This window comes from Astyanax mexicanus, chromosome 6 (assembly GCF_023375975.1).
Source record: "Astyanax mexicanus isolate ESR-SI-001 chromosome 6, AstMex3_surface, whole genome shotgun sequence".
Lineage (NCBI taxonomy): Eukaryota > Metazoa > Chordata > Actinopteri > Characiformes > Acestrorhamphidae > Astyanax > Astyanax mexicanus.
In genome coordinates, this window is record NC_064413.1 from 44,693,729 (window position 1) to 44,721,475 (window position 27,747).

General features: G+C 38.0%; 1 protein-coding gene and 1 long non-coding RNA gene across 5 annotated transcripts in view; one reads left to right on the top strand and one right to left on the bottom strand.

The window, feature by feature from the left end:
* Positions 1-27,747, top strand: part of LOC103047759 (piezo-type mechanosensitive ion channel component 2) — a 198,019-nt gene that overhangs the window by 164,774 nt on the left and 5,498 nt on the right. For 2 of the 4 annotated variants that reach the window (XM_022673427.2, XM_022673428.2), the window contains exons 29-43: positions 2,269-2,390; positions 3,233-3,304; positions 5,453-5,556; positions 7,206-7,326; positions 11,208-11,276; positions 11,387-11,553; positions 13,094-13,293; positions 15,626-15,781; positions 19,664-20,083; positions 21,103-21,361; positions 21,817-21,999; positions 22,759-23,017; positions 25,990-26,122; positions 26,282-26,429; positions 27,479-27,693. In XM_022673427.2, the coding sequence (XP_022529148.2) occupies positions 2,269-2,390; positions 3,233-3,304; positions 5,453-5,556; positions 7,206-7,326; positions 11,208-11,276; positions 11,387-11,553; positions 13,094-13,293; positions 15,626-15,781; positions 19,664-20,083; positions 21,103-21,361; positions 21,817-21,999; positions 22,759-23,017; positions 25,990-26,122; positions 26,282-26,429; positions 27,479-27,693 (2,628 nt within the window). Of the gene's footprint in view, positions 1-2,268; positions 2,391-3,232; positions 3,305-5,452; positions 5,557-7,205; positions 7,327-11,204; positions 11,277-11,386; positions 11,554-13,093; positions 13,294-15,625; positions 15,782-19,663; positions 20,084-21,102; positions 21,362-21,816; positions 22,000-22,758; positions 23,018-25,989; positions 26,123-26,281; positions 26,430-27,478; positions 27,694-27,747 lie in introns of all 4 variants that reach the window. The other 2 variants (XM_022673425.2, XM_022673426.2) reach the window with 1 other exon arrangement.
* LOC111193319 (uncharacterized) lies at positions 21,272-27,484 on the bottom strand. The gene is made up of 3 exons (XR_007439652.1): positions 27,266-27,484; positions 22,085-22,205; positions 21,272-21,385 (listed from the first exon to the last, which is right to left on the bottom strand). It is a non-coding gene; the product is annotated as an uncharacterized LOC111193319 (long non-coding RNA).

A 27,747-nucleotide genomic window follows, 5' to 3' on the forward strand; every position in this document is an offset into this window, starting at 1 on the left:
ACATACCAAGCATAAAAACTGTGATTAAAAACCAGAGTTATTCCATCAAATATTGATTACTGAACTCATAAAACCTTATGAATATGAACTTTTTTTCTTTGCATTATTTGAGGTCTGAAAACTCTCTTCATGTATAATTTTCTGCAAATAAATGCTCTAAATTATTTAATATTTTTATTTGGAATTTGTAAGAAATGTTGTCCGTAGTTTATAGAATAAAACAACTATGTTCATTTTACTCAAACATAAACCTATAAATAGCAAAATCAGAGAAACTGATTCAGAAACTGAAGCGGTCTCTTATTTTTTTCCAGATCTGTATATATGTGGCCTAGTATGAAGATGATCTGTGCAGAGACTTAGGAGAACTACAGCAAAATGTCTCAACTCTCTGTAATATATTTGCATTGTACTAAAATGAATGCATTTTCAATGGGCATATATGCAGCTGAAACAGGGAGCCTAGTGTCATTATGGCTTTTAGAAAAATGTGTTTTGGAGAGGGGGGTAGTGCACTATAGCTACTTAATGCCATTGTTTTCCTTACGTTACTTTTACTTGTGTACTTTAAGTAGTTTTAAAAGCAGTACTTTTACACTTTTACCCTAGTGTCTATACTTCTACCTACAGAGTAATGAATGGGAATACTTTTAACACCTTTGGTTAATTATAATTTTAGTAGCAGTAGAGCTTATTTACATGAAGTAAAAGCAATCTTATTTTTTGATTTATCATCTAATACTTTAGACTGAAGCTTGAGTCCTTTAAGATCAACATGAATCTATTGGCACCATGTCTAATGAAAGGCTTTGATAGAGGGGCATAAACCCTTCCACACTGAGTGGAACTCTGGAATGATGATGGTGCTCCACCTAGTACTTTTTAAATGAGTTGAAGAGTTGGAGGTGAGGTTGAGTGGTGATCTTCTAATAGCCAGACCTTATACATTGTTTGTCACTGAATGCAATCAGATCCTCACAGCAGTACTCCAAAATCTATTTCTATTTGCTGGAGAGTAGAGACAGTTCATCCAACAAAAGCAAGACAAACTCAACAATTAAGAAACAGGTGTCTCAATAATTTTGTCCATAAGTAAGTGTGTAGTTCTACTAAAACACAAACATGAAAGAGATTCATAGATTGGAATAATTGATGGGTTAATTGGTATAAATTCCAGAACATCTGTATGAATGTCTCTGTAATATCTCTGTCTCTTATATAAACCGTGTGTTTATAATGGCGTAAGAGTGTTCTGGTGGCCTTTTCTTAGAAGTGCCGCTCTGAGTCAGCAGCAGTGTGTTTACAGGCCATCTGCAGTGTGTTTGTGTGAAACAAAGAGGATCTTTCAGCACCGCTGGGCTCTGCCCTGCTTTTCTTTCCCTCTGCTGACAGATAAAGCACCTCTACACGCGCCTGAACCTCTCTACCCCATTAACTCCCACTCTTATTACTGTAACCACGTCCGAAGGGAGAGCTCACTCAGCTCAAACCAGTGAAACAGGACATAATACAGACTGATCTTCATCTAAGTCAAAACAATAGACAAACACAGTCTGCTTAAACTAATACCACACAAACAATTATGTTTGCATGATTTTATTGAACACAACATGATATCATTCACAGTGCAGGGTGTAAAAAGTATATGAACCACTAGATTAATAACTTTTCTAAGCTAATTGAAGCCAGGAGGTGATGAGATTGGATGTGTTGGTTAAAGCTGCCCTGCCCTGTAAAAAAAAACAGTTTGCCGTTGTACAGGAAATGTTTGGTTGAGGTTTTTGCTGCCACATGAGGGTCAAATAGTTACTAAATCACCCTGCACTGTGAATGTTAACATGTTGTGTCCAATAAAACCATGCAAACATATAATTGTTTGTGTGGTGTTAGTTTAAGCAAATATATTATACCTGTCTAACCCTTCTCTCTAACTGCTCTCTCTCTCTCTCTATATATATATATATATATATATATATATATATATATATATATATATATATATATATATATATATATATATTTCTCTTTTTTCTAACATATCGCTTTCTAATTGATCTATCTTTAACATTTCTCTCTCTCACACTTTCTTCCTTTCTCTCTCTCTCTCTCTCTCTCTCTCTCTCTCTAACCCCCTCCTCTCTCTATCTCTCTCTCTTTCACTACCACCCACTCTCTCTAACCCCTTTCTCTCTCCCTCTCTCTCTGTCTATCTCTCTCACTCACCAACCCCACCACTCCAACCTCTCCCTCTCTCTCTTTCTCTTTCAGGATGGACCGCATTAAGAGCCGGCAGCAGAAGTTTAAGAGGGGAAAGGAGAGGATGTTGAGTTTGGCTCAGGAAAGCAGCGAGGGCCACTCACTGGCCAAGGAGGAAGAGGAGGAAGAGGAAGGTGTGCTTTTATCTGTGGATTAATTCGTGACCGTTTAATTAAGTAATCGTTCAAAAATAGTTTCACACAAAAGGAAGTGATGAAAGGAAGATAATTTGACTGATATTTGACTGATTATTGAGCGACACATACAGAAGTAGTTTATAATGTGCAACATGATAGATGTCTCAACATGAGGTTCCTAATGGTGTCCGGTGACAATTGATATATTCACACAGTTCCTGCGGATTTTGTGGAAGACGTAGAGTGTTGATAGCGTTTGACATTTTCAATCAGGCAATTTAGCTGGTCATGACATAGTATCTGCACCAAGCTCTTGAGATAGCAGCAGTATGTGGACAAGTATTGTGGTGTTGGAAGAGTGCACTGGAGTGTGTGCTCAAAAAAAGCCACTGGTGGCAAGACCTCATTAACATAATCTCCACCAAGACATGTGAGCCTGATGACCCGCTGCCATTCTGAGCCACTCCATGACAGTCTATCACGACAAGCGACCAAGTTAAATTCCTGTCAGTTACTTCCTCCTGAGTGCATCTAAGTTTAGGCCATACGGGATTTACACTGAAATAGTTTCGTAAAGGTCTAAAAACAGGACTGTACTTTTTGAAAAATAAAGCTTCAGAAAAGCCTGTTTTAAATCATACTGGAAGTTCAGATAACACACACTAGTTCGTAAATTCCACAGGTGCCTGAGCTTAACTGCTGCATTAAATGCATTGCGACTGAATCAAAAACACATGAAATCACACATGCCAGACCTCGGAACAAACTCTCCTTCTTCTCCCTATTGTTTTCACAATTTCATGGGGTTCTTGTCTGTGACCTGAATGTGCTTTTTGCAGGAGAGGCGAGTAAAGAAACAAATAAAGGCAAAAGGAAGCAGTGGTGGAGACCCTGGGTGGATCATGCTTCTAGTGAGTGCTCATATTTCACTTCACTCCACGGGAAATGTGTTTAAAAGTGTTTATGTTAGCAGTAGGTCTGTTTTGCCTGGAAAAAATTAAACATTACCCAACAAATCTAGGTAAGATAAAACCGTTTTTAATATTAATAATGTGTTGTTGGTCAAAGTTGATCAAAGATGCTGGTTAGAAGAACACATTCATATAAACAAGCTGGGCTCCTGACTTCTCTGTGAACTTCAGACACTGTGTGGATTGGTTCAGCTCCACCAGCAGCTCACCTGATACACTTTAATGAAAGATTGATAAGATAAACACGGTGTTGGATGGGAACTGTAAATTGCTGGGTGAGGCGACATAGTTCAACTCTATCAGTCTACTAAACTGCTAAAACCTCAACATGAGACTCCGCCCTTCGGTCATAATAGTCCAGAAACAGTTCATAATTTTCCAGTCATTAAAGTTACATTCAATGGCCAAAACTTAGGTGATGCTAGAGATTATATAAATCCTGTAACTCCTCACTGCCAAAGTTGTTGAGTATTAAAAACGTACTTTTAAATTCAAAATATATGTACAACCATATATGGTGCTTGTCACGAATGAGAGGGTGGACGTAAGTGCAGATATATATTTATTAAACAAACAAGATAAATAAAAACAGAAAACAAAATGCAGGTAACGCAAAAACTGGTCACAAGTATGGTATCACAATACAAACGACTCGACAAGCAAACACTCATACAGTGAGCTATTTATACACAAGGAGGGTGAGGACCAGTAACGAGAGGGCGGGGTTACGAACAAGACACAAGGTGACAACACTAATGGCTAGGGCGAGGATAGGGTGGGGCTAGGGCGGAGACAGGACAGTAACAAAACAATGCCATGTGCTTTTCTTGGGAACACAGACAGGAAAACAGAGGGCAGAAGCACATAGAACCAAAAGAGGAAAAAAAAATACAGGACAGAGGAAAAAATACAGAACAGACACAGGCCAATATGTGACAGTGCTGTGGATCATTCTCTCTCTTTCTCTGAATAGCTGATCTAGTTTTGTGTGTCAGATCACACAATATACCTTACCTCTTACCTGCCATCTTACATATAGTATCCCACAAAAGTGAGTACCTCCCTTACATTTTTGTAAATATTTTAAATATATCTATGTATAATTGTTTATGGGACAACACTGAAGTTATGACACCTTAACATAATGTAAATTAGTCAGTGTACAGCTTATATAACACTGTACATAAGCTGTGCCTTTAAAATAACTCAACAGACAGCCATTAATGTCTAAACCGCTGGCAACAACAGTGAGTACACCCCTAATTGAAAATGGCCGTATTGTGCCCAAAGTGTTAATATTTTGGGTGGCCAACATTATTTTCCAACACTGCCTTAGGCCTCTTGGGCATGAAGTTCACTAGAGCTTCACAGGTTCCCCCTGAAGTCTTTTTCCACTCCTCCATGACAACGTAATGGATCTGGTGGATGTTAGAGACCTTGAGCTCCTCCATATTTTGTGTGAGGATGCCTCAGACATGCTCAATTAGGTTTAGGTCTAGAGACATACTGGGCGAAAGTCATTCACCTTTAGTTTCTTTAGTATTTGGAGTTGTTATCATGTTGGAAAATTGCCATGCAGCCCAGTTTCAACCCCCAAGGTCTATGTTAAGGATACTTATATTTGGTTTGGGATGTTGTGTAAATTTAGCATTAGCTTTTGTTAGGCTGAATTGTTTTTTTGTATTCGTGATTACTACAGTAACAAAATATTAATACAAATAGAGTATATATGTATAGTATAGTATAAAATGTTGTTGCTGATCTGTTATGGCTGGTGTTTTAGCCTGGTTATATCACTGCATTCTTGCGAGGTTATGTGTGTATGTGACAGATTGATATTTTAAGAGATTTTGTTAAGAATGCCATTATTGTGCAATATTGGCACTCCAATGAGAATGTCTCTCAGCCAATCAAATTGCAGGATTGGACCTAACTATGGAACAGTTGTAGTTAATTCAATGCTTTTCCTTTTACTTTTGCAGTAAAGTAAAGCATCAAAAGTGTTTCTCAAAGAGTCATAAATAATGTATCCAATGTCTGAGTCAGGAAAACTACCTGTCTGCTAACTTCAGTCTGTTGTTTTTTTAGTGGTGAGGAGTGGGAATTATTACTTATTCGAGACAGACAGTGAAGAGGAAGAAGAAGAAGAAGACAAAAAAGAGGAAGACCCGCCTAAAAGATCTGCTTTTCAAGTTAGTCATACGCACACACTTTTTTTTTAATGATAGTTGTTTACTTTTACAAAGTTTGTACTATTGATATTACCCTGCATATATTGTTAATGTTGTACTGTATGTCTATATGTATAGCATTAACCTTCATGACTCTACTCAGCAGTACTACAGCATCTCACAGTGCTTTTGTTCTCTCTGCACTTAACAATGTTTCTTTATTTGTCAGACCACTAATTGCTAACTTCCTGTGTGGAAGCATGGAGCCACCGTAGTAAAGACTGCTCACCGTGTTCTTACTAACCCAGCCCCTACTCTGTCCTCCCTTGTAGAGAGCTATCCGAAAGTTTGCCTCTGCTTTGCTGGCTTTACCAAAGTCTGTCATTAAGCTGCCCAAAACTATACTTCAGTATGCAATCAGGGCAGCCAAGGTACTTCCACCAGGCCTAATATATCTTTCCTCTCTCTGTACTCTGCACTATTGTACTCTGTTATGACATCTCTTTGCTCCTTTGGCCTCTGTCGGCTGCTGTATTCCGACGCACACTGCATTATTTCCCCGCCTCCCAGTTTGACTGTTCTTACCTGTGAATGCTTTTCTCCTGGACTGCTGACTGAGCCCAAATGACTGACCGTAGAAGAACGTCTCCCACCTCCACATGTCTGTCTACCAGACAGCTGTGCAATTGGAGCCATATGGCCAGCTTTGCATGCGAGGGAACTGCGGTGTAGTGTGCATTACTGTAGGGGATGCATGCAGAGCGGTGGGATTTCTCTAGGAGACGTTTGTTTTTGCGTTGTTCATGCGTTTGGGGTCTGTGTTGGTCGATGGGAAGGTTGTGTTTTTCTCCAACGTAAACCTAATAGCTGAAGTCTGTTACGCTGGAATAAAACACATCCTAAATCCATTCTCATGTGGTTTGTGTCATTTGGATGCCCGTTTTTAGATTCTTTAAATTCTTAACTCACAGTGTCTGCCTATTTTACACATTAACCAACTTCCCTGGTCTGAAAAGATCCCACAGATTTGGAATAGATATTGCAATAAATATCAAAGCAAGATATCAAATATTTTTTTATCAGCCAAAAATGAGCCCTTAGAAGTCAATGGTTTAGTTACTGACTGTTTTACTGTTTTGCTGAACTACTCATGTGAAATACGTTTACTCGCTTCTACTTTACTTTAGTTTAATTCGTTTAGATTTACAGGGATGTTACAATTTTAGATAGATAAAGATAGATACGGATATAACCTCAATCAACTTGTGTTTTGTTAATATGCATCTATTCCTACATTTCAGGTTTGCTATACAATCCAAACAATAAGATAAGGGAAGTTTTAAGGTTTTATTGATCTAAAATATAAACAATCACATAAAGAAAGTTTATTCTCATGTTTTTTGGTCATGTCATTGTATGAAACACCTTCTATTATATTGCAAATACATTGCAAAGTCCCTGTCAGCTTTCAAATTAATACAAATCTGAAGGATCAAGGACTTCTAAGGGTTCATTGATCCAGACATCCAGAATAAGCTAATAAAACTAATAAAGGAAATAAGCAATACTGTGTAGTTTAAACTCTTAGCACCCTAATGCTTGATTTTTGTTTTCCACTCTCCTGCCCGTGTCTGTGTTTGGTAACTCTCTGTAATGCTCTGTCTCTTCAGTTTGTGTATCATGCATGGATTACTGACTCCAAAACAGCCATGAAGGAGCGCAGCAAGGAGAGACGGAGATTCTGGCAGAGATACACAGAGGGACGCAAAACCAAGAAGGACCAGCGGGAAGGTATTTAATAAATGCGGTCCAGACGTGGTGTTTGGAGGATGGCAGGGGATGAGTTGGCTCCTCTGGTTCTGGATCTATACCGTTAGAGGAGACGGGTTCTGTCTGCTCTCCTCTCGCCTGCTGTGGCCATTTGTCTCCTCTCCGGAGTTCGTTTAGCTCCAGACAGCGTGCTCTGATCATGAACGGGAACTCTGTGTGTGTCTCATTGGGGAACTTCAAACACATCCTCATGGCTTCTCTTTGCGCTCTTTAAATGGAAGCCATGCTGTGTCCAGTGCTGAATGTGGCCAAATCTGCATTAGCACACTTCCTTCCAGGTCTAGGCATTCTTACGAGGGGGTGCTGAGAAATGAAGAATGGCATGTTGCATTCGCTATGGTCAATTCATCCCATATGCCTGCTGGACACAGTCTCAGGAGTTTCATCCAGCCAGCCAAGAACTTCAGATTGAGCCCGAGTGAAGCAAATAAAGCTAATAAAACATTCCCTCAAATCACTGCAGATATGTTGCCTATTAGTATTATATTCACATATTTTAGCCCCAGGCTCCTAAAGCATAGATATTCTGGAGTAAAAGGAAACAGGTAGGTGGTGTGATCCAGAAATCTGATCTAAACACCATGTGCTGTATGAAATATTTAATACTTTCTTTTAAAGTATTTTTAAAATAATGATTGATAACTGTTGTATCTAGCCTGTTATTTATTTATTTATTTTTTTGCACTGCCTTAAGTAGGCCTACATTTCTAGCTGCTATATGTGCATGGTCTCATGGCTCTGTCCACTTTATTACATTACATTTAGCAGACGCTTTTATTCAAACCAACTTACATATAATGATGTACATTTAGCAATAGAGGACATAGAAGTTTAAGCCAAAAAAACTTTTTTTAAAATAGTGAGATAGAGGAGGAAAGGAGGGGAAGAAGGAAATGAAATGAGGTTAGAAGTAGTTAGTTTGTTAGAGGTGTTAGGAGAGTAAGTGCTCTTTAAAGAGCTCTGTCTTTAGGAGATTCTTTAAGCTGATGTCCGTAAATTGTGGGATTTGGGGGATTTAGGGTTCTCTCTGCATTGAGCATGTGCAAGAATCATTTTAAACTTGGGCAAGTGTGATGGGGTTTCCTTCCACAGCGGATGAATCCGATTCCAGATTATATTCAATCAGAGAGAGAGTGAGGGAGTGCGGCTAGTCAGAGACTTTCGACACTCTTTCGTTTCTTTGTTTTTACTATGAGTGAATGAGCTACTGAGCTCTGAGGCTCCTCTTCTGAAGTCTCCATTGCTCCGCCATTCACTCTCGTTCAGTAAAACTGAGCCAGATCCTTTTTCAGAGTCTGTACATGTGATAAAAGACACCCCAGTTTTTAGAATGAATACTAATAAATATTAGGCTTAGCAGGGATGGTTGTTCCAGCACACTGGTACAATATTTTATACTTTCTCTACTCAGAAATGCTTCTGCTTTCAGTTTAGAAACAAATACAACCCCTGGCAAAAAGTATGGAATCACCAGTCTTAATGAGCACTCCTTCAGACATTTCATTCTGTAAAACAAACTCTGATCAAAAACATGATACAATAATAAGGTCATTCCAAAGTGCAACTTGTTGGCTTTCAGGAACACTCAAACAAATGAAGAAAAAACATTGTGGAAGTCAGTGAATGTTACTTTTATTGACCAACCACAGGGAAAAAAATATGGAATCACTCAATTCTGAGGAAAAAAGTATGGAATCACTCAAATTGAAGGTAGAAAATAAGGACACACCCAGTCAATTTCCTTTCCCTAAATGGACACCTGCCTCAGATTAGATCTGCTCGTTAGTCTGCAGTTAAAAACACCTGCAGTCATGACACCTTGGAGGGCTGCTGGATGAATTAGAGTGGCAAGAACCATGGCTCCAACAAGAGAAATGTCTCTTGAAACAAAAGAGAGGATTGTGAAACTTCTTGAAGAAGGTAACTCTTCACGCATGGTTGCTAAAGATGTGGGCTGTTCACAGTCAGCTGTATCCAAGATATGGACCAAATACAAACAGCATGGAATGGTTGTTAAAGCCAAGCGTACTGGTAGACCGAGAAAGACATCAAAGCGTCAAGACAAGCAACTTAAGGCCATTTGTCTTGAAAACCGAAAAAGTACAACTAAACAGATGAAGCATAAATGGGAAGAAGCTGGAGCCAATGTATGTGACCGAACCGTAAGAAATCGCCTAAAGGAAATGGGATTTCAATACAGGAAAGCTAAAAGAAAACCATCATTGACACCTAAACATAAAAGAACAAGACTGCAGTGGGCTAAGGAGAGGCAATCATGGACTGTGGATGACTGGATGAAAGTTATCTTCAGTGATGAGTCAAGAATCTGCATTGGACAAGGTGATGATGCTGGAACTTTTGTTTGGTGCCGTTCCAGTGAGATTTATGAAGAGGCCTGCCTGAAGAAAACAGTCCTTGATGATATGGGGCTGCATGTCAGGCAAAGGCACTGGGGAGATGACTGTGGTTAATTCTTCTATCAATGCACAAGTTTACATTGACATTTTGGACAGTTTTCTCATCCCTTCAATTGAACAGATGTTTGGAGATAATGAAATAATTTTCCAAGATGACAATGCATCGTGCCATAGGGCAAAAACAGTGAAGGCATTCCTTGGAGAAAGACACATTCAGTCGATGTCATGGCCTGCAAATAGTCCAGATCTCAACCCAATTGAAAACCTGTGGTGGAAATGGAAAAAAATGGTCCACAAGAAGGCTCCGACCTGCAAAGCTGATCTGGCAACTGCTATCAAAGAGAGTTGGCACCAAATTGATGCAGAATACTGTTTGTCACCCATCAAGTCCATGCCTCAGAGACTGAAAGCCGTTATAAAAGCCAAAGGTGGTGCAACTAAATACTAGTGATGTATTTTGAATCATCTTTTGTTTATCTGTTTTTCATGATTCCATACTTTTTTCCTCAGAATTGAGTGATTCCATATTTTTTTCCCTGTGGTTGGTCAATAAAAGTAACATTCACTGACTTCCACAATGTTTTTTCTTCATTTCTTTGAGTGTTCCTGAAAGCCAACAAGTTGCACTTTGGAATGACCTTATTATTGTATCATGTTTTTGATCAGAGTTTGTTTTACAGAATGAAATGTCTGAAGGAGTGCTCATCCAAGACTGGTGATTCCATACTTTTTGCCAGGGGTTGTATATGATGCGGACTGCCACTTTAAATATAGGGAGGGACACTTTGCTCTGGTAGTGGATGGTAGTAGCGGCATTAGTGTGAGTTTTCATGCATTTATTGCCATGAATGGGCTAAATGTGGAGGACATAAACATCACTAATCAGAGACTTAACAGCAAAAGATAATCAGAACATCATAACTGGATGTTTATTAGGAATTATTAGTGATTTTTGGGCCTCCAAATAAAAAGAATTGCCACATTCAGGCTTTATTCAGACTTTTTTTAAGGAAAGGTTTAATAAACACCCAATTTGTGAGTTTATTTAAAAATACACGTTTTATTTTTACAGTGATTCCAGTTTCTAAAACCTGTTAATATGTTTTTTTACTACATGCATTAATCTGAAGCAATATTAATTTTAGTGCTACAATATGAATTATAATTATATAATTGTAATTTCTGACCTGGAATTTAATTTCATGGTTTGTCATTTTTTTTTTTACTATTTTTAATACTATTTTAAAAATAACTAAATGTTCAGATTTTGCCTACAAGTGACCTAAATATTAAAAATGTATATTTCTCAATGCATTATTCTCACTTTGTAGTAAACAAACAAACTGTATTTACAGTGTAAATTACAATGAGCACTGTATATTACTCATTCGCCACTAATAAACCTGCCTTTTCTATTTTCAGCAGCTCATGTAACCATTGAGGTAGGAGATCAGGAAGAAGAAACACTAGAAGAAGCGAGATCAGATGGTCCCGGTACGTCATTCTCATGTAGCTTTAGTATTTGTATATAATTAATCAACTTTAATTAACAATTTTTATTTTTCCTTCTACTGAACCCAAAATGTGATCTTTCTCTCTTTCAGATAACATCCTTAAACGTGTGTTTAACATAGTGAAGTTCTCCTGGGTTCTGTTCCTGGCTCTGCTGGACAGTTTCACTGCCTGGGTCAACTCCATGTGCCAGGAGCACATCGACATCTCCACCGTACTGCGCATCGAGCGCTGCATGCTCACCCACGAGGTCAAAAAGGTACTACTGGCAGAGGCTTTACTGAGCTTAAAATTACTGATAAATCACTGTACATCTACTTAACTTTACCAACATAAGCAACTGAAAAGCCTTTTACATGAATAAATCAGATAAAGAGGTCCTCAGATATTGGATTGGATCTGCCACTAACAATGAATACAAACACTCCAGTATAAGCAGACATGCTAAAACCTGCAGAATGACACACTGGCAGCTGCATTTATTCATGTAGGAATAGTTGTAATGAGCAGATAAGGGTTTATTTATTTGAACAAAGGGTTTCCTGAGTGATGGCACAGAATAAATCCACCTCACTTTCAAACCCCACCTTTCTGCAGTACTCTTGAAAAGACCTTTTAAGTGATGCCAGAACTACTTTTTGTTCCATAAAGAACCATGTTTGTATTCGATTCGATGTGTAAAGGTTTAATGTAGGCTTAATGTAGCTTCACATGATGAACAGAGGGCATAGCATCTGTGTCTATACATAGCATTGTTTTGTGTGCATTTACAGTTGCAAGAAAAAAATATGTGATTCCTTTGGGATTACTTGGATTTCTACTTTTTAAAATGTTTTTATTCTTTTTTTAAATACTTTTTTCACCCTGCACTGTGAATGTTAACATGTTTTTGTGTGGAATTAGTTTAAGCAGACTGTGTTTGTCTATTGTTGTGACTTGATGAAGATCAGAACACATTTAATGACCAATTTATGCAGAAATCCAAGTAATCCCAAAGGCTTTACATACTTTTTCTTGCAACTGTAGAAAATTAGGTTGCAGGATCTCATTGGTACAGTATACATTTTTAATATAGACATGTTACTAAAACAAACTTGGTTCTTTATAGAACTTTTTAAGAGTGTACAAGAAAAGGTGGAGTCAAAATGTAGTTATAATCCTATAACCAAGCAATAGTTTCAACATTTACATTTCAATATTACATTTCTAAATGCAATAATAATAATAATTCTGATTTGAATTTGTACGTTATATGTACTTATACTTAGTTTACTAATAATTAAGCAATGATACGCTCGAGGTTCGTGCTATAACATGTAATATTGGCACTGTTGTATCAAAGATTAGCACAGAATAATACATGTTATAGCATGAACCTCGAGTGTATTACTGAGATTATAACACAGTTCCATTATCACTGTTTATTGAAGGATTCTGAGTTAAAGAGGTTGAGAAAAATACGATCTGTTTGGTTATAACAACTCTTCGAGTTAACATACAGTAGTTCCATCGCTGTTTGGCTTGTAAGCGCTGCATAGTTGCTAGGTTACCTGTATGTGGCCGAGTAATACATGGAGAGCTTCGGTTACAGCGCATTACCGGCTGATAACTGCATTTATAAAATGCCTCTCAGCCAATCACATTCCAGGGTCAGAACTAACTGTGGTATAATTAGAGGTGCTTTATTCATATGTAAATAGTGCACAACTTTAATTTAAATTAATTAAATAAATAAGCTTGGCTGCAAACTTGTGTTATCTTGGATTACTGCTTGTGGTTAATAATAGTTTTATCTTCAGGGGAACATCCCGTCACGCGAGAGCATTCACATGCACTACCAGAGGCAGATGTGCAGAGCTGCTTCCTCTGAGTGTGTTCTGGAGGAAGGGACAGAGGAGCTTCAGTCTCAGACCAGTTTAATCCCAGCACTGCACCAACAGCAGCAGGAGCTGGGACTGGACAGCATGGACTCTGCCCCCACAGGAGACAGCCTGTCCAGGTACGGCACAGCACAGCACAGCACAGTACAGCACAGTACAGCACAGTACAGCCTCACTTGTGTTAGATAATCACTCTCTCCAACCCTAAGAGCCTAAAGTTAAAATGGGTCCAGTTTAAAAAAATAACTTTATTTAAGTGCGGTTACACTTACCGTAAATGTGTCTGAAACATTGCACTGGGGACCACCTTCTCACTGTGTACCAGAAAATGAAATTTATGACAGGATAATTCAAGTGTGTTTAAGTATCAACTTTCAGCACAATTAAATCAAATTAAGCTTTTGATTAGGTTTCCAGACAGCGGAGATCCGGTATGTGTTCCTCACAGCTTCTCTCTGCTGACAGGACTCCATAGCCACATGTGATATTTACTTTAGCTTCAGATTTACCTCCAGGGAAACCGCTCTACTGTTGTCTTAAACAAGAAGCAACGGTTTAGCCTGAAGTGCAGCCTTAGGTTTGCCTTATGTTTTCTATAGCAACCAAACACATTAGTGCAGAAATCTGCTCTGTGCTGAAATCTCTATTATTCTAACTGCCGCCATTATAGGATCAGTTTGAAGCAGCTGGGAGATTTGTAACACAGTGACTTTGTAACATAACATGACAAGGTTGGACATGTTTAAGCTTTTTTTGGTATGAAAGGCCACCAAAACCACCTTCAATCTATATTTGTTATGTACATTAGGGGTGGGCGATATGGCCTTAAAATAATATCACAATATTACATGGTATTTTCACGATAACACTGATTTAAAAAAATATATTTTAAGAATTACATACGATATGATATGGCAAACCCCAGACTGAGATTTTTTTTTTTTTTATCAGATTCGTAACAGGAGTCAATGAGCCAGAATGTTATGATACTAATAATGCACTTAAATATAGCCAAATATCCAGGATTAAAGTAAAATAAATGATACTTGATAGATATAATCTGTCTCTAGTAGATATGCAATGGAAAACGAGAACAATGTGAATTTGGCTTTTGCTAAAAATAGTAAAAAATAGTACCCTGATGTGATAATTAGGGGTGAGTGATATGGCACAATATTTTAGGGTATAATATAATTTACGATATTCAAACATGTTGGCAAAATTATTGCGTACGATACGATATGGCACACTCCTAATGTACATTTAATGTCAAAAAAAGTAGTGCAATTCTATTTCAAAGGTTGGTTTTTCATGTTGATAATGTGTCCAATAGCATCCAATACATTTTAATTAGGGGTAGGTCTGACAATGGCAAAGTGTCTGTTGAGATGGCAGCAGTATACAGTATATGTGGACATTGGAAGATTGCATCAAAGTGTACCTTTAGAAAAGGTAGGGCCTCATTAAGATAAAGTTTTATTTTATTCTGAGCACCCTGGCCAATGTACAAGATAACAAGCCTCAAAACTTATAAAGGTGTGAGTGTTCCCCAGCTGCACAATGAAATAACACTTAATGCTCAGTTTACACATTGCTATCCCATGACTTTTTGTCAAGGCACTTTAGAATGAACAGTGAATAGAACATTTTCAATTTAGTGAACAGCTGCTGTCTACTTGGATCAGATATTCACAATAAAAGATCCAGCAATAAAGAAATATGAAAGATGGATAGGGACTTATTAGAACAAGGATGAAGGAATTTAAGAAGATCTTCACACATTATAATTTCTCTCTACATGTAACAAATTAATTACGTGAAAGAGGGACTTGTAAGTGGTTTCTTATAGACACAGACAGGGAAATGCACAGTGTTGCTGCTGATGAATTTTTATGTTAGCAGAACTGTTTGAAAGTTCCTTATCCAAGTCAAACAATCAAATCTTCACTTCTCATCTAAAACCCAGATATCTTCTTTTAAATACATTACAATAAGAAAAGAGAACCAGAATGGCCTAAACCAAGATGGATCCAATCAGAGAGAGATCACGAACAAGCCATTAAAAAGCCTGAAGACCCAAACAGATGACAGGATATTCAGAAACGCTAGAAACGCTAAACATATGGTCACCAGGAATCACAATCGACTTGACAGCACTTAATAATACGAATATGATACAGGCCTTGAATGTTGTAAGATTCTAGTCCAAAAATGTCTGTCCATTTCTTTCAGTTCGTTCATCTTGCAGTGTTGAAGAGCAGAAGCTCGGTCTGTAAAAAATTAAAAACTAGTAATATATAAAACCAAGAATTCAGCTCTACTGCTGTGTAACCCTGCTGAAGCTGCAGTCATAACTTTCAGTCCTAAATATGAGTGTGGTAAATACGAGAACCCAGTTTATTTATGACTGTTTGTGTGTAATTACTCCATGTTCCCTTGCTGTTTTTGTAGTGTGTACACTGAGTCCACACTGCTCTACAGTCAGTCCACACTGGAGTCCAGTGACCAAGTGCCCAGGACCAGTGAGCGCTCCCGACCAAAACTCTGCCGCCTGCCAGGCCTGGAGCTGTCCTCATCCGCAGAGAGTGCAGCCAGCACCGCCCTCAGGTACACACCACCCTCACAAAACCACTGCACTCGCACGTTAAGTGAATATAACACAATATAAGCACATTTTTTTACTGTAACAACTAAATATCACTGTAGAACAGACATGTATAAACATAAATATGGTCAAAATAACAAGTATTTCTCATGTTGAAGACAGTAGGTGTGAGCTAATTTGAAGTAAAGCTTGGTTCCACAAGTCGCTGTGCTTTTCTCTGAGTGCGCTGTGATGCTACTCAGCAATGCTGCATCAGCAGCAGTTTAAAGAGAGGTGGTGACTGACTTTTCCCCTACTGGTGTTGGGGCGTCAATAGTGATAGGGGGAGTCCTTATGAGTAAACTGGGTAATTGGCCGTGTAAATTGGATGCCCTCAGCAACACTAGCATTATTGTGGTGTCAGTAATTTTTGTGGTAATCTTTGATAATTCTTTATTGATGATCCTAGATGATCAGAATGCATGGTTTTCTGAATAGCACATTGTAAGCCAGGACTGATTGAGGACATGATCCTGATTGAAGCATGCATATGCAGAAGTTTCAGATCCTGTGTGGCTTGGCGAAAGAAAAATTGCTCTGGGCTCCATAACTGCTGCTGGTTATCTCTCTGGAGGCCCCAGGGGGAGAGAGCCCTGCCTCTCCCCCCTTGTGGGTTTGGGTCCAGCCTTGTCCACCCATCACGTGACCCCCGGTTCAGTGACTGCTGCTAGCTTTGTCTGCCATTTACATGCATGTTCACACAAGGTGTGGAGATCCTGACCGGTCTTGAACCAGTGACCTCTTAATCATGAGGCACAGCATCTACCAGTGAGCCACAGGAGACCACATGTATGTTGGGGTTTTTTTTGTCCATTTATAGCTCAAATTTTAAGCTTTACAATGAATGCATACCAAAATGCAGAATTCTGGACTTGAACCCAGGATGCATGGACCACAAACCCATGGTTTAGACCACTGAGCTATAGCACCTGTGTTGTAGGTCTACTTTTTTACCCTTTTGGTTCAAGTTATGCTACAACTCATGTAGAACCTTTTTAAAGCAGTGGTCTGTGGAGAGTCTGCTTGGTTTTGAACCAATCACCTCTTAATCACAAGGCATAGAACCTGCCAGTGTCCCACATGTCCTCACGTGAACGTTGTGTGGTTTTCAACATGTGTATCTCGGATTTTAAGATTTACAATGAACATGAGACAAAATGTCCTGTCCAGGACTTGAACCCTCAATGTTTTGGCCATAGTTGCATGGTTTAGACCACTGAGTCATATCATCTGGCATGTTGTGTTGTGTGTTTTTCATCTTTTTGGTTAATTTTTACTCATTGAAACGCATTTAAAAGCAGCGGTCCTACATGCTGTGAAGATCGTGCTTGGTCTTGAACTGGTAACCTCTTAATCATGAAGCATAGTACCTACCAGTGTGCCACAAGACCCCACATGCAGAGTGTGTGGTTTTCAACATGTGTCAGACTTTAAAGCTTTAAAATGTGACAAAATGTCCTATGCATGACTTGAACCATGAAAGACGGAATTACACACTCATGGTTTAGACCACTGAGCCATCGCATCGTCCTAGATGTGCATGAATTTTTTTTATTACCTTTTTGGTTGAGGTTTACTCATGTAGAACCATTTAAAAGGAGTTCTCCTCCATTCTATGGAGATTCCGCTTAGTCTTGATCTAACAACCTCTTAATCATGAAACGTATCATCTACCACTGAACCACGTCTCCACTGGTAACCTCTTAATCATGAGAAGCAGAACCTCACATCCCCACATGCAGATTGTGTGGTTTTCAACATGTGCATCTCAAACTTTAAGATGTACAATGACTATGTGACAAAACATCCCTTCCAGTGCTTGAACCCTGAATGTTTAGGAGATGGTCCCATGGTTTAGACCACTGATCTATGGCATCTTGCTTGTGGCATGGCTTTTTTCACCTTTTTGGTTTGTTTTTCCTCATGTACAACAATTTAAGAGAAGTGATCCCACATGCTGTGGCGATCCTGCTTAGTCTTGAATTAACAACCTCTTAGTTAAAAGAGGCAGCACCTACCATTGAGCCACAGAATCCCATTTGGTGTTACTCATATTTAGATCCTACATGCTGTGGTGAACCAAGGCAAAGGGTCGGCCAGTTGTCCACAGAATTCCACAGTTGATTTATGTGATTTATGAACATTTATATCTTACATTTTAAGCTTTGTAATGAATATATGCCAAAACATTGGTCACAAGGATTGAACCCTGGTTTTCCCAATCACAGATCTATGGCTTAAACCACCTTGACATTTGACCTTTTTAGTTTGGAACTTTGATCATTTCTACATGGATACCCTGATTAGTTTTAAACTGATGGCCTTTAAATCAGGAGGCATAGCATTTACTAGTGAGCCACAGGATCCACAGATGTTTGGTGCGTGTTTACATCATGTGTATCTTAAATTTTAGGCTTTACAAAGAGTACCTGACAAAACATTGCTAGTCTTGCTTAGTCTTGATTACAGACCCATGATTCAAACCACGTCGTCTCACAAACAGCTAGGTGTTTACAAGTAGGCTCAGTGTCTAGTAGTAGGTGACAAGATCACAAAGATGATTGATGTGTTTTATGTACATTTATATGTTTATATGTTATAACATTTTGGTTTGAATTTGCTCACATTTAGAAAATAATAGAATCAGTACAGGACAGTGTGTGAATTATTTTTTTTTTGTTTATCTGACATCATTTAAAGACTGTAGGAGTGCTGGATTAGTTTTTAAGATAAAAGTAACAATTCAAACACTTTAATAAAATGAACTAGTTCTGAAATGATTTCTAGAACAAAATGTTAAAATACAAGTTATGAAAAAAATGTAATTTATATATCAGGATTGTAATATTAAAATATTAGATAATGTGCACACAATAATCATGTGGGGACAGTTACACACAAAAGTGAATTCACCTTTAAATGTAAAATGACTCTAAAAATAGTTTATTTTTTCACACATGTACAGAAACAAAGCAAAAATGTGGATTTGGAAGCCACTATAGACGTGCATAATTATTAACTTAAGTTTGAAAATGCTGCCCCTTAGTGGTGCACTTATGTACTTCTTTACCAAGTACATAATGGGTGATAGACTTAAAGGAGAACTGTGTAAAACGGACTTTTGTTGTAGTAGAACATGATAAAAAGTACTTACCTTTGATGAATAGCACACCCTTGTTCTCCCACAGTGTTCCGAGATCCAGAAATTTTAACACTTTGTACAAACACCCTTCAGACTGGGTGACACGGGGCATAATTTGCACCGATAAATCACTTTTTCCACCGTAATCCAGCTCAAAGTAGCTCCACACCTTCTTGCTAGAATCTGGAGAGCCCTAATAATTAAATCGAGGCATTAATGACTTAAAAAGTTCACAAGAAGCTTATTAAAAACCACTGTTTACACCGTATAACGCAAGCTTCAGCTCCGAGTGCCGCTATTACACCTGCTGCCATCTGCTATGCTATGCTATGCAGAGTCTATGTAGAGTCAGCATAGCATAGCAGCCGGCACTTTTAAAGTTATTAATGCCTCATTTTAAATGTCAGGGCTCTCCAGATTCTAGCAAGGAGATGTGGAGCTACTTTGAGCTGGATAACGGTCGAAAAAGAGATTTATCGGGGCAAATTATAATAATTTGGACAAACCATTAAAATTTCTGGATCTCGGAATGCTGTGGGAGAACAAAGGTGTGCTATTCATCAAAGGTAAGTACTTTTTTTTATCATGTTTTACTACATCAAAAATCCATTTTACACCAGAGTTCTCCTTTAATTTCAGTTCTGTAGTTTGTTCAACTTAAACCTGTAAATCTGTTATCTTTACCCCTTTTTTAACGTTCCAGTGAAAGCACACAGTGCACAGCGCTGTGCTCTCGGCAGGGCACCGGAGACACCATTGAAGAGCCGGAGGACATTGAAGAAAGACCTCAACCTTCAGGTAGCATGTGGACTCCCACCTTAGCCAGCCGGAGGTGCAGCAGTGAGGGTCAGACCCCTGAAGGCGCCTCAGCGTGTGACTGGGACAGTGTGCTAGCAGCAGAGCAGGCCACATGGCCTCAGCTGAGCAGATTCCCCTCTGAGGCGGATATTCCTCCATCCTACAGCAGAGCTACAGGACTGGATACAGTGTGTGATACAGCACCTCGCTCTGAGCAGAAGAGACTCAGGATCAACACTCCTGATGACAGAGACCTGAGTCAGGCAGACATCACCCTTCCCTCAATGAGCCACGAGCTCACAGCCAGCGAACTGCTCCGCAACAGGTGAGACTGATACATAAACACAGTATGAGGATCTTTGGGTCTACATGATTTAAACTAAACCTAAAAAGTACACAAGCAAGTGAGGAATGCACACCTTTTAATAGGAATCACAATTGTTAAATTCATACAGTGGCTTGCAAAGAATTTGTACTCCTTGACCTTGAACATTTTGTCACTTTACAACCACAAACATAAATGTATTTTTCTGAGATTTTAAGACCAAAAAAGTAGGACATGATTGTGAAGTGGTACAACAATTTTACATGGTTTTAAAAGTTTTAATAAAAAAAAAAATCTTACAAGTGTGATGTGCAAAAGCGTACAGCACCAGTTTACTTCTACTTTACGAGAAGCAGATAAAAGGCCCATGGTCACTCTAGAGGAGCTGCAGAAATCCACAGCTCAGGTGGGAGAATCTGTCCGCAGATTCTGAACACACCATTCCCACTGTGAAACATGGTGGTGGCAGCATCTTGCTGTGTGGATGCTTTTCTTTAGCAGGGACAGGGAAGCCGGTCAGAGTTGATGGGAAGACCAGGGCAATCCTTGAAGAAAACCTGTTGGAGGCTGCAAAAGACTTAAGACTTAAGGAGATTCACCTTCCAGCAAGACAATGACCCTAAATTGCGTTGGTCTATCATTTAAAATGGCAATAAAATACAATTAAATTGGTTTAAAGTGAGTGGCACATCTTTCTAAGCTTGGACCGTTACTGGGAGATTGTTGGTTTGGTAAACCAGTGATGCCACACCATTCCATAGCTCGGAATCCCTGTCCCAGGACTAAACATTAAGGACACTATTAGTTAAAGAGAACCCTTTAAAATATAATGAAATTGAAGAATAACTGAATAATAAAAATAAACCTAGAGTTCAGTGGGTTTTAAGTAAAGTAGGATCAAGGAAGGTCATTTAGATGAACATGACGCTAAACATGTTGCGACACATCTTTGTAGTTAATCTGACTGATATAAAGTTTCTGTATGTATGAATTATGATTGTGTGACGATCCTCCATCAGGATGTTCTATGATGAGGAGCTGGAAGAGTCTGAGCGCTTCTACAGCTCCCAGCCTCAGATCCTGCAGCTGTGCTACGCTCTCTACAACATGCTGGTGGCCCACTCGGAGATGGTGTGCTACCTGGTCATCATCCTTAATCACATGATCTCAGCCTCAGTGGCTACACTGGTCCTGCCCATCCTCATCTTCCTGTGGGCCATGCTGTCCGTGCCCCGGCCCAGCAAACGCTTCTGGATGACCGCTATAGTCTACACTGAGGTACAGCTTCAGCAACACGTTCATCTATAATACAGTGAAAAAAGAAAAGTGCGGTACACATACAATCAAAAGAAAAACTACACCACCAAGACAAAAACAGACAAACATCAGACATTATTAGATAAAAGCACATCAATAAAATAAAAGTCTTGTTTTGAGTGAAAACTGAAACAGAGGGGAATTTGAAAAAAGGTGTTACATATTTCTCATGTATGCAGAAGTGTCTTAAATTCTTGCTCTTAGCCAATGATAACATTCTGCATTGACCAACTGCAGAGTAGAACGACCCATCTGCCAGTCTAGATGTTGTTAGCTTAGTTTACCTAAACGTTACCTATTGGAATGTGAGGTGCAAGTTGCAAGAAGAGTTGCAAAAACAATATTATATCTCTTGACCTGAAATAAAGGAATGATGGCCTTTGTCTTGTTTTTCTGTCGTTCTTTCTTTCCCACAGGTGACAATAGTAATAAAGTACTTTTTTCAGTTCGGATTCTTTCCCTTCAATCAAAACATAGAGCTGGACAAGAGCAAACCGTTCCACCCTCCAAATATAATAGGAGTGGAGAAGAAAGAGGGCTATGTACATTATGACCTGGTGCAGCTGCTGGCACTCTTCTTCCATCGCTCTATTCTTAAGGTAGAAATTTAGAATTTGTATTTATTTACACTGTTATTTTGTAAAAAAAAACAAAAACAAATGGTGCAAACTGTCAAAAAACCACCTCTCCAACTGTTAAACATGTGAGTGGATGGATCATGCTTGTGCTGCAGGGAATGGCACAGTAGCAGGGAAGCACTGGTCCAAATTCTGCAGCAAATTCTGGAAAGAAAGCATCACCCCATCTGTAAAAAAATAAAAAAAATAATTGTGAATGGTGTGAAATAAAAATTAAGTTATCTGCCAGAAAAAAAGAAACAATCATATTTACCATGGTGACAACAAACACATATTATTTAACAATAAAAGACAGTGGCATTGTATTTCTAAATATATACCCCAAACATATACATATATTTATATACAGAGTGGTGCCTAACATACCTGATTTATTGCTTACTGTAGATATTCAAATTTGCAGAGGTACTCCAAATTGGCACCCTTTTGTATATAATATTTATATTTTTACGTTATATATTTATAAATACGGTGCCCCTGTCTTTATTTTTTTGTAGATGTTTATTTTCTTCTCTACAGACATGGTTACCTGTAAAAAACAGAAATTCAAAATGAATCCTCACTATTATAATTTAAGTAATTCATTTTTTGTAGCAGTATTATTTAAGAAGCTGTTTAATCTAATCTGTACTGTTTTTGTATTTTTATGTCTCTCACTGTACATTCACTGATATTAGCTGGGTCATGTCTGATGTGTGTATTTTGTCTCCACTGGATCAGTGTCATGGTTTGTGGGACGAGGACGACCCTAAGGCAGAAGCTAAGACCGCAGCAGCAGCAGCAGCCTGTAACTTTGATTCGGACAGTGAGGAGAAACCCAGAGTCCGGCCAGAGAGGAGCTCATACACTCGCGAGACCTCAGTGGAGTCCACACACCTCCGCACGCCCAGAAAACACTCCCACACACTTTCATCTGTGCGCAGACACAGCTCCAGCGCAGGATCCCATGTTTCCCGTCGCTCTGTGGCCTCCAGAGGAGGTGAGGATCAGCACTTACAGTATAAACACATATTTTATTCAGTAACTAAGAAAACTAAAAACTTATTTTTCATAAACAAAGCTTAAAAACGTTTTTATAAATTATGTAAATACAATTCCTAACAAAAAATGACTAATAATTAATACATTTGTTAATAAACAACTATTTCAGTAATGAGAATGATGTTGAATTTTTCGGAAAGTGAGATTTAGCAAGTTAAGCAGTTCAGTATATTCACAGTTCGGCAAGAGTTCAGATTACTTTTTTACACACTTAACACACAGGAATACTCCATAATGAAAAAGAGTATTTATTAAGAAAAAATAAGCATTTCTAATAGGCTACAGTCCCATCAACAATAAAACAGCTCAAATACAACCAGCTACCAGAAACTGTCCAACACATTTCAAACACCTCTTAGAGACACCATAGATTTATTACTATATACAGACACCAATCAAATAAATCAATAAACGTTTTTAGCTTTTGCTGCTGCCTTTTTCCTTAATACCTACCCGCCTGTAAAGAAATACACACTGCAAAAAAAATAAAAAACTATAAATCCTATAACTAGGATTTATATGAACGGACATCTGATTCTGTGCACAGAATTCATGTAATCACAGTCAGGAAGTAAACATCTGTAGAGCCCTGTAAAACAGGTTTTATGTTTTGGCAAATCCTGTTTTTGTCCAGAAAATTAATTGAAAACATAAAAAACCGGGTTGCAACTAAATTGTGTTGCTTTTAAAATATGAAATATCCTAGATGTGTTTAGAATAGTGTAAAATGTCTCAGTTTAGTTTAATAGTTTCTCCACAAATGGGCACTCAGTTATAGCGTCAGTGTTTACCATTTACACAAATGGAATAAATCCAACCTCAAATGCCCACAGCAATATGGTATTTCTCATTAAATAAATCAACAACACTTGCAGAAAAGCTGTTAACTGGATACAAATAATTGGGATTCTGCTGTTCTTTGATGTTTTTGGAATACTCGAAAAAATAAATTCTCCAACACAAGTAACAAAAATAAATACAGATAATAAAGGAATAAATTCAGTTTTATAAGATAGAAGGTAGAACATTTTTCCATTCGTTCTTTGTTTATATCTGAATTTCATTTTATTCCTCAATTGCATGATTCTGTCTGTGTTCTCTGTTTGTTGAACATCAATAAAGCCCTACATTTACACAATGCTTCACAGCATCTCTCCACTGCAGCAGGAATTCAGCGGTAGCAGCGTGTGAGAATGATGTTGAGGAGGATGAGTGAACTTAACCTTTTTCACTATAGAGGCTCCATGAGAACTAAACTCTCACTCACTGTTTACATTTAGACCTTAATATAGTACATCCTCAGCAAAAATAGTAACTCTATTTCAAAACTAAATATATATATATATATATATATATATATATATATATATATATATATATATATATATATATATATATATATATATATATATATATATGGGTAATGAGAAAAGTCATGTGACAGTGTGAAGAGCAAACTTTTAACCTTATCTACAGAAATATGAGAGGAGCTGTTTACCTGGCAGCCATTTTAAGTGTCACAGTCAATGTCTTCCCTTGCTTTAAAACGCCTTAAATTTTAGTTCCTTGTGAATTTAAACAATGATTGAAAATTGGTGTTGGACACTTGTCTTCCCCTTATTAATTGTATTACTTTGACGGATAAATGTCAAATATTCCATGTTTATTTACTACAGGTGTGTAAAATATGACATGGATTTTTAAATATTAAAATGTCTACAAAACCTACTGAAAAACAAAAATATATATAACTAAAATGTCCATTCCAAAACATGCAAGATAGACAAAAGAAGGATGTTTATGATTTTATATTCATTATTTTGTTAACGTTTACTCTTCAACATCAACATTTACTGTTTATCACAATTCCTCAAGTTCCATTTTGGGAAAATAATCTATTGTTGGAACATCAATAGATCTAAGTTGGAACATCCTGACAGTAGTCTAATGTAATGAAGGTATGCACTTATTTTTCTGTGTCATAAGGGATCAAGACATTTCTTAGCCTATTAGCAATAAACAGAGGTGTAGAAAAGCTGTTCTAAAAACATTAGATATGTGTTTATCGAATGCTTGATTTAAATCTATGATAACACCAAGATTTTTAACTGCTGAACCACGTGTGACCGGGAAGTCAGATTTAACATTAAGTCTAAGCGTTTATTTCTAGCAGCTTTGGGGCCTAATAGGACAACTTCTGTTTTATCACTATTTAAGGGGAGAAAGTTGTGAGACATCCTCGATTTTCTTTCATCTCAGTTTGTCCTCAGGTTTGAGTAATAGATAGAGCTGTTTATCATTTGCATAACAATGAAAATTAACGTTATGTTTTCTAATGACTAATAGTTGGAGCATGTATATTGTAATTAATAACTGTCCTAAAACAGAGCATTATGGTGTGTCAAATCTTACCTTTGTATACTTAAAAGATACATAATTTAACTTTTACTAACTGATAATATAATTTAAACCACGATTAAGCTTTTACAGTGTCTCTGACCATATTCTCTAATCTTTCTAAGAGAATAGTGTGATCTATTGTTTACAAATAAGCCTTACTGCTTTATCGTAAGGGCCTAACAAAGTAATCTTCATAATGTTGCCCAAAGGCAAAACTTGTTTTAGTAAGCTTACAACAAGACTGTAAGAATATAGTAAGAATATAAACAGCCAAATATACTTCTTTACATATTCTTGCACATATACATGTTTTTATTTATGACCCACTTAATTGTACATAATTGTACTGGACTATGCTTAGTACCAAACCAGTGCATTCCAGTGTCTATCTGGGGACTCTGTGACCTATAGGAATTAAATAATACTTAAGATTTAAGAATTACTTAAATTATATAGATTTGTCTGACTCCCTGTGTTTTTGTGTATGTGTGTGTGTGTGTGTGTCCACAGGCAGCACTGGCACTAGGTCGAGTGTGTGTCATGCAGGCAGTGTGTTGGGTGTCCAGCAGAAGAGTCGAAAAGAGCTTATTCTGGAGAAACTACGAGAGCAGCTCATCAAGGCCAAGAAATTCACAATCCACACGTAAATCCTCAACCTTCTACTAGAGTACAGCTCCATATGTGTGAAGATGTAGTTTTTTTAATGCATGAACTTATTCCTGTCTAGAATGTGCTGAGATAAAAGGCAGTCCAGTGTTTTATTCACAATCTCTCTCATCTTCTCATCCATTTTTTTTTTTAGAACCCTGGAGATCTATATTCCAATCCGCCAGTTTTTCTATAACCTGATCCACCCGGAGTACAGCGCAGTGACAGACGTCTATGTGCTGATGTTTCTAGCTGACACTGTTGACTTCATCATCATTGTTTTTGGATTCTGGGCCTTTGGGGTAAGTTCTGCACAGCTTCTGCATCAGAACTGAAGCATGACAAACAAAACACTGCTTCACCTCCTGCAGGCAGTGGTAACATATAACCGAAGGTATGAAAAAAGGACCTGGTTAGTAAACCATACTAGCTGGTGAACTATTAAAAAACGTTTTAATTTACTATATTTTGCTGTGCATAAAAATCAGACCAATTGTGTGCATGTAAATATCAGCAAAGTTGCTCCTTGGCCAATCAGCTCTGTGCAGATTTGAGTGTGGCGCGCACACAGGAGAGGTACGGAGCTCATTCAGAAATTGTGCTCTAAAAAACAGACAGTGAAGGCAAAACCCAGTTTTCAGTGAAAGAGCCAACACGTCTCATGTTCAGAGCACAGTGCTAATACACAGCAGCAGCGTTAAGTGCCAATACAGAACTAAACACAAATATATAGAGCAGACTTGCCCACTCTAACCTGAACTGACCAATCAGCTCCTTTACACAGGTATGAAAATAGACCTGACACCATTTCAGCCCAGATTTATAGAAAATGTAAAAGGAAAACCTAAACTGCACTTTTTATTTATTTATATACCTTATCTTAAGCACTTTTTTTTATTTATTTTTATGTTTTCCTTAATTTTAGGATACTTGAAGTGGGGAAAAACATTTATTTAAGGAATAATTTGACAGTACGTCTCTAAAGGGAATGGGTGCAATATAATGTGCTGAATGCGTTTATTTAAAAGGTGTATCCACAAACATTTGGACATGGTGTATTTGTGTTTTTATTTAAAGTCAAACATATTTTCAGAAATGACAAAAATGCTTATATAATAGTTGAAACTCGAACACTCACTTCTGACTGGCGGCCACTCCAGGAGCTCTTTCTGCCTTGTGTTCAGTGATTCTGGGAAAACCCAGACCGACTGTGAACCTGACCAGGAAGAAATATATATTAAAAAAATATGTTAATGAATGAATAATGGATGAATAAATGCCCAATACTGTTTATTTCAAAGTCCTTAACCCTGTCTCACTCTATATACCTACTGTCTGCATCTTTTTACAGAAACACTCTGCTGCTGCAGACATCACGTCCTCTCTGTCTGAGGATCAGGTACCAGAGGCATTTCTGGTGATGGTCCTGATCCAGTTTGGTACAATGGTGGTGGATCGAGCGCTCTATCTGAGGAAAACCGTTATGGGGAAGGTCATCTTCCAGGTCATTCTGGTGTTTGGCATCCACTTCTGGATGTTCTTCATACTTCCAGGAGTCACTGAGAGGTAGGCTAGAACTTGCTAGATAAATTTGTTGTCTTGTAATAGACATACAAGTGC